At 33.6% G+C, this 8,028-nt stretch overlaps 2 protein-coding genes across 2 annotated transcripts; both read left to right on the forward strand.

Moving 5' to 3' along the window:
* The first annotated feature begins 2,006 nt into the window (after positions 1 to 2,006).
* On the forward strand, positions 2,007 to 3,161 carry LOC134694482 (uncharacterized). The gene has a single exon (XM_063555493.1). It carries the CDS (start codon positions 2,007 to 2,009, stop codon positions 3,159 to 3,161), a length of 1,155 nt encoding a protein of 384 aa, XP_063411563.1.
* An 884-nt stretch (positions 3,162 to 4,045) lies between these two features.
* Positions 4,046 to 5,368, forward strand: LOC134694483 (uncharacterized protein F54H12.2-like). The gene has a single exon (XM_063555494.1). It carries the CDS (start codon positions 4,046 to 4,048, stop codon positions 5,366 to 5,368), a length of 1,323 nt encoding a protein of 440 aa, XP_063411564.1.
* Positions 5,369 to 8,028: the final 2,660 nt, after the last annotated feature.

Genomic DNA, 8,028 nt, shown 5'->3' on the forward strand with positions numbered 1-8,028 from the left:
AGTTATTTCCCTTTGAAATATTATCTACTGTGGATTCATAATTATTCGTTGGATACCAGTTTTCATGGGTTTCGTGGGTACAGATGTACCAAATATTCAAATGTTCAACAAAATTACAAATTTTATATAGGCTTTGTATACTGAGATTGCTAAACCACCTCAATCCTCAAGTTTTCCTCAATCCAAGAAAATTGATACACACTAAAATAAATGAATCCACAGTCTATTGAACATTTTATTTACAACACTTTCTTGTCGGACTATGTAATATGGTAACCTTCACAGTATCAATTTTACTGCACTAAATGCACAATTTTACTGCACTAGATGCATTATTTTACAGCACAGATGCAAAACTTGATAATTACAGTGAAAAGTAAAATCACAAAAATAATGAACTTAGGGGAAAATCAATTTGGAAAGTCCATAATTACATGGAAAAATCAAATAACAAAACATATAAAAAACGAATGGACAAGAACTGTCACATTCCTGACTTGGTACAGGCATTTTCAAATGTAGAAAATGGTGGACATAAATGCTCTTTTATGAAATAAATATTGATGTTATAATTGAATCAATAATGGTTTACTTATTTATTTAGACATCTAAATACTTTTGTTGTTTAGCCTCCGACAAAGGAATAGTTATCAGGTGGCACCACCGGTGTTAACTAACATCTTAGAAGCAAAATATTAAAGAAGGTAGATGACCTGGATGTTTCATACTTTGTATATAGATCATTGTATGGAATGATTGTAAGGTGGACATGAATTTCTGGTTTAGCTTATAAGACCATGATGACAGGGTCCTAATATTCCTGGATCATGATCAGTTAATGTTTAACAGATGCAAATTTAAGTTTATTACACAAGTAATCCCTGGAGCAGCCCCTCTGATGCAGTCAGTGAGTCCCCTCTGATTCTAATTTCCGGATCCGCCATTGAAAAAAGTTTTTGAATTGTAAACCTTTCTTATAGAGAATTTCCTTATTGAGATGTAGCATGAGAGTTTTCATCCCTTATTTGGATTTAGCATGTGGGGATTCCCTTATAGAGATTTAGCATGAGAGGTTTCCCTTATAGAGATGTATAATGTGGGGGTTCCCTATTTGAGATTTAGCATGAGAAGTTTCCCTAATGGAAATGTAGCGTGAGGGGATTCCCTTATAGAGATAAAAGTAGTATATATTGTGTGGCAGCAGCAAATATTTTTGCCACGTTGACAAAAATTTTGCCCCCGTCAGCAAAAATTGCATAATATATTTGTTGGATAATATCAAAATATTGATTTTTAATTTGTAAAATATAAAAGAATGTTTTTATTTTTTTTTTCACTGCATTAAACAATTTTAATGCATTACCAATCAATTTAACATTGTTGATATGCTGGATATGGAAGTAGTAAAAGTAAATGGAACATTTAAAAAAAAATTTCATTTCATTAAACAATTTAACGCATTACCAATCATTTAAATTGTTGATATGCTGGATATGGAAGTAGTAAAAGGAACATTTAAAACAATTTGAGAGCTTTAATTTGATAAAAGTTTAATTGGTAAATATAATAATTAACCCTAACCCTAACCCTAACCCTAACCCTAACCCTAACCCAAACAAAAATATCATACATTATAAATTATTATTATTATTAATAAAACATGGATGAGATAGAATCATGTGAAAATATAGCCAGACTTGATAACATATTCGATATAATATATGCAAAGTCAGTTTTTGACATTCTGAAGAAGGAAAATCAAGTGGAACACATAAGTGGAGGAAATGCATGGGATTTTTTTTATCAAGTAGAAACAGATAAAGTGTACACCGATTTTGTTAATTTAGTCAGACAATCAAATATTCCAGATAATGTGAGAGTCTACTATCAACTTACATTTTTACAATCAACAGATTGGAAAAATACTATATTGAAAACACCGCACAGAGCATCTCGCATAATAGATAAAGTTGAAAAAATGATAGATTTGGAACCTATTTTTAACAATGGAAAATGATGATTTAGATGAAAAACTTAGGAATGTATATTACAATACAGCAAATGGGGGAGCATACCTAAGTGCTGAAAAAATTTATCAAACGTTGAAGACATCAAGAGATGGAAATGTACCAAGCGTATACAAGATCAGGAAATGGATGGAAAAAATAGACGACTACAATTTACAAAAACCTGTAAAACGTAGAATTAAAAGAGTGAAAATAATTGTATCGGAACCGTATGAGCAATACGATGCTGACCTTATGGATGTATCCAACATACAGAAATATAACAATAAGACACGTTTCCTGTTGGTTGTTATCGATATTTTCACACGGTTTTTATGGATTTATCCATTAAAAAACAAGTTTGGGAAGACAGTAGCTGATGCATTTGAAAAAATCTTCAAACATGGTAAAATCCCTTTGAAGGTTTCCACAGATGCGGGAACTGAATTCAAAAACAAAGATTTGAAACGTGTGTTTAAAAAATATGACATTTACCATCATGTCTATTTAAATTCCGACAGTAGTAAAGCGTCAATAGCAGAGAGGGTCAATTTGACATTTCGGAGGATGATGTTCCGATATTTTACAAAGCATAGAACTTATAGCTATCTCAATGTTCTACAAAATTTGGTAGCAAGTTATAATGCAACGCCACATAGAAGTTTAAATAATACAGCTCCAAAAGATGTGAATGAGAAAAACAAATATGATTTGTGGGCATATATGTATATTAAAACTCCACCCAAAGAAAAACGAATCAGAGAAAAGAAAGAAACATTAAAAGTACAACGTAAAAGAGGGAAACAGTTTCATTTTAAAATCAATGACATGGTAAGACTGAGCCATTTGAAGAAACCGTTTCAAAGAGCTTATCAGCAACAGTGGACCTCCGAAATATTTAAAATATATAGACGATTTCTAATACATGGGAAAATCTTTTATAAAGTACAAGATTTTTTGGACAAGGAAGTTGTAGGCAATTTCAATTATACAGAGTTGCAGCGTGTGAAAAAGGAGGCTGACGCATTGTGGTTTGTTGAGAAAGTGCTTAAATGGCGAAGGCGGAATGGTCAACGTGAGGGTTATGTAAAATTCCTGGATTGGGATAAACGTTTTTGTCAGTGGATTCCTGAGAGAGATATTGTTGACTTATAAAATGAGCTTTTACATGGTCATTAACAGTAACAAAAATTTAGACATTTACCCACATAACAGACCACACAAATTCCGTACATATCTTCAGACGCCAATAGTGATGAAATCAAAATGGAAAGTCGCATTAGTTGATATTAAATTATCATCAAATAATGATCTATATATATATGCAAACATATGCGGTGATGTAATAGTCGATGGTAACAAACAACCCTTATTGAAGCGAATATGTTGCTGCTCTCAAACTGAATACTACCACTTTGATCAACTTGCATACATTCCAGTGGTGAAAAGTGAAATAAGAGACATTGAATTCTTTATTACTGACATGCAAGGGAGTCATGCATCATTTTTAAAAAATCCAGTGTCGATTACACTGCACTTCAGGTCGTATCCATACTTTGCATGATAATCATGGAATTGAACAATTCTCAATATGTGCTAGACCCTAGGACATGGATAATGTACTATGAAAATCTAGCGAATGACAAACATCACAATTCATATCTTAATAATTCATACAGAAGAACTATCCAGAGTGGTGGTTCCCTCACTAATTCAGCAGCTAGCTTCATGGAACCAATCACATTACCACAAAGTAAACCACATGCGCAATCACCCATTAAACTTGTAACACATGCACAGCAGCAGGTGGAAAATGCTAAGTCGGAAATTAGTCGAGCTGTGAAAAAGATAAAACGCAAACGTGGGAAGTTACAAAACAGTAATAGAAAAAGCCATAGAGGGGAGCAGAAGAAAACGAAAAAGACAAAGAAAGGAGGAAGGAAAAATAAAACAAACAGTAAGAAAGGAAGTGTACAGAGTGTGAAAAAAAGATTAAAGAATCAGCTAATTGAAAAGGATATTTTCCAGTAAAATTCAAAATGGCTAAAATAAATCCTGAAACATTTCATGAGCTGCAACCAAGTCAGTTGTCTTTATTCAATCTACCAGGTCATCAAACTGCAGTCACAAGAATCACATATGAACATATTCGACCAGCTGCAACTTTTACAAAGACATCGCCAATAGAGTTTCACATATCTGGTGGAACAGAGTATCTAGACTTAAGTAAATCAACAATGCATGTACGTCTAAGACTTAAAAGAGGAGATGGAACCATAGCAGATAGCAGTGACGTTAATTGCGGGCCTGTGAACTATGTTTTGCATGCATTATTTAATCAAATAGATGTTTTAATTCAAAATAAAATTGTCACATCTTCAACAGGATTTTACCCTTACAAAGCTTATATGCAAACTTTATTGAAATATGGGAAAGAAGCTAAAGAATCGCAGCTCTCAAGTCAATTATGGATAGACGATCATCAAGGAACATTGGATGATGCAGATTGTAACACAGGATCAAATCTTGGGCTCTACAGAAGAACAGCATACATAAAAAATGGTAAAACTGTTGATCTTGAAGGAAACATTTTCCATCCCCTGTTTTCAATGAATCGTTACATATTAAATCAAGTAGGAGTTACTGTGAAATTCTACAGATCGAGACCAGAATTTTATCTAATGTCGGTTGATGAAGATGCTGATTATTACCTTGAGATTGAAGATATGTATCTATCAATAGCAAAGATCCACGTTCACCCCGGCATTGTATATGGCCACGATTCTATACTCAGGACAGTAAACGCTAAATATCCCATTGTGCAAAATGATGTTCGCACAATTTCACTTCCAGCTGGTCAAATAAGTTTTAACTTCAACAACATATTCCAGAATAATAGACCCAATAAGGTATTGATAGCCTTTACGGGGAGTCAAAACATAGCAGGTGACTACTCACTATGTCCGTGGACATTCAAACATTGCCACCTAAGTGAAATAAATCTTAAAGTTGAGGGAGTGCCAGTTTCCGGGAATCCTGTCAGAGTAAAATTTGACTCGTCAAGTGGAGAATCATCCATTGTTGCATTTCGCAATCTATTTGAGGTTGCTGGGAAAACTCTGCAAGACTGTGGTAATGGATTAAACAGAGACAGTTTTTCTGAAGGATATGCCTTGTATGCCTTTCAACTGGAACCAATTTTTGAAGGTTTAGATTATTTAACATTGAAAAGGAATGAACGTGTCAATTTGGAATGCACATTTGATTCTCCCCTCACTGAACCAACAACTATAATCATTTATAGTGAATTTAGTGGATATTTTGAAATAACTCAAACTCGAGACATCATAATTCAAGAATGAACACTATGCAATTGGAGTGTATGATTAATTGTGATGAACTAATGAAGGATAAAATTGTTGGTATATTTGCAGCAGATCAGATACCTAAGATAGTGAGAAATCGACCCATGGGATTTATTTGTAACACTGAAAATCATTTTGAGAATGGTGCACACTGGATCGCCTTTTTCATAAATGAGGAACGAAGAGGGATATTTTTCGACAGCTTCGCACACTCTCCCGATTATTATTCACGTCACTTCTTAAAATTCTTTGAACACAATGCGATATCTCTGGAAATAAATCAAAAACGATTACAGAGTGAGAATTCATCAGTATGCGGTCAATATTGCATTTTCATCTTATCACTCTTATGTAGAGAGTATGATCTAACTAACATTCACGATTTTTTCAGTGATAATCATCAAGCAAACGACATCTTTGTTTTCAATGTGATTGGTAAAACCTATTCACACTGCATATGAAAAAGTGTTTAAAATGATGAGACACATGGTAACAATCATCATTCGAGCAAGAGGTGATCATCATGAGTTTGGTGAAATTTCAAACACCCATGACTTCAATATGTGTCGGTCCAACGGGTTCAGGAAAAACTACATACATTAAAAGATTATTAGAGAACGCTCAGGAAATGTTTACAATACCACCTCAGAAGATATACTACTGTTACAGCATATGGCAAGATGTCTTCGATGAATTGAAAAAAACTGTCTCCAACATTTCATTTCAACTGGAACTGCCTGATGAAAGTGATTTTCTTGTTGATAAGGATATACACACATTATGGATCATTGATGATAAAATGGATGAAGTAGTGGACTGTAAACTGATGCAGAAGATTTATTGCGTTTTAAGTCATCACACCTTAACATCAATTATTTTTATACTACAAAATTTATATCAGAAGGGGAAGGTTATGCGATCAATCAGTTTGAATTCTCACGTCTTTTTTCTTTTCAAAAATGGTAGAGATTCACTGCAAATACAATCTTTAGCTCGACAAATGTTTCCAGGTCAAGTTCGCTTTTTCATGGACGTTTACCAACGTGCAATTAGCAGACCATACAATTGCTTGATAGTGGATATAGCACCAGGTTCAAACCCTGAATATCAGTTGCGCGCAAATCCTTTTCCGGGGGAGGACACGATTGTTTATCAACCAAAATGATTTTAAAAGAATCAAGTAGAAGCTTCCTTAAATTATTGGCGAACACTACACCTGAACAATCTGCTCAAATCATAAAAAGCACGGACCACAGACAATTACAACTATTAGTAGAAATAGTATTCAACTGTCTAAAAAGCGTCATACCATTGTCTGAGAGGGTTAAAAGGAATCTTTCAACTTTTGCAAAGTTCATTCGTGCTGTGGTAGTTAATAATATAACACCTCAGTTGAGGAGAAAACGTTTACTGAAGATAATTGTTATTATTCCAACATTGATATCATCTTTTTTCAAATACTATGACTCGGGAGTTAATACTATTACCCAAGGAGAAATATGAAAGATTGATGAATATGTCCAACCAATGTGAAATTGTTAATGTGAAAGAAAAAGAAAAGGAATATGATGGTAAAGATAGTGACAGTATAAAAACAGAAATAAACCTAGAAGAAGATGTAACCAAACAACATGGTAGTGGTCAGGTTTTGCAAAAAACAGAATTGAAAAATTTAAAAGAAACTGTAGATCGATCAAAATCAGACAATCAAGAGGAAAATAGGATGGATGTTGATGAATATGATGGTGCAGCAGAGGGTAAAGCTATCAAGATGTCTCCTGAAAAATTCTTAAGAAATGTGGAAAAATCGCAAAATCGCAAAAGATTAAAGAGTAAATGGTTATCATTTCATTTGTAATGAAGAAGTGGATTATTTAAAACTATTGGAGACTTCAATCAATCACTTGTATTTTTCTTTAAATTTGTCTATATTTATATATGTATATAATATATTGTCTATTTGTATATTTACACTGTGTACCTTTAAATTTAATTAATAAAATAAATATTTAGATAACATATGTTCGCCTATTAGTTCTAGTCCACGATCGCGTAGTATATATAAAACGTTGAAAGTGCTATTGATATCACAATTGTCATGGCTGATGATCATTTCTGCGAGGATTTATTGCGTCTTTATCCTGACAGTAACCCTCAATATCAACAGCAGTTGCGAGAGTTAAATGATCGATTGAGTGTTGATAATGACAACAGATCAAATCTTACGGTTAAGGTCTATTCATGTTATTATTGTAAACTTCTGTTTGATCACCCTTCCAAACTGAAGAGACACCAGAGAAACAGTTGTACATTTCCATGTCGACAATGTGATAGACATTTTGATTCAGCGGAAAATTTGTTTAAACATAGCAACATCGATCATACAACTTATCAGACTGGTTCAGGAAACACTGATTCAAATTCACATACTACAATCAAACATAAAAGTGTGGATAAGTCTGCTCTCTTGGGAATAGCACGAGCTCGTTTCATTTATCCGAATGAGGATAATGGGGAAAAGTATGATCTTCTAGCATTTTTATCTGGAATTAAGCATGAGGTAAAAACTCATTTACAAGAGATGTGTGTTGAACTCGGTCATATTAAGTGGTATATGAATTGTCTTGTGCAAATGATCAAGCCGAATGGAGGTGAAG

This window comes from Mytilus trossulus, chromosome 13 (assembly GCF_036588685.1).
Source record: "Mytilus trossulus isolate FHL-02 chromosome 13, PNRI_Mtr1.1.1.hap1, whole genome shotgun sequence".
Taxonomy (NCBI): domain Eukaryota; kingdom Metazoa; phylum Mollusca; class Bivalvia; order Mytilida; family Mytilidae; genus Mytilus; species Mytilus trossulus.

What these genes read in the sequence shown, in the direction of transcription:
- LOC134694482 (XM_063555493.1), top strand. Translation starts at nt 2,007, where the DNA reads ATGGAAAATGATGATTTAGATGAAAAACTTAGGAATGTATATTACAAT.
- LOC134694483 (XM_063555494.1), top strand. Translation starts at nt 4,046, where the DNA reads ATGGCTAAAATAAATCCTGAAACATTTCATGAGCTGCAACCAAGTCAG.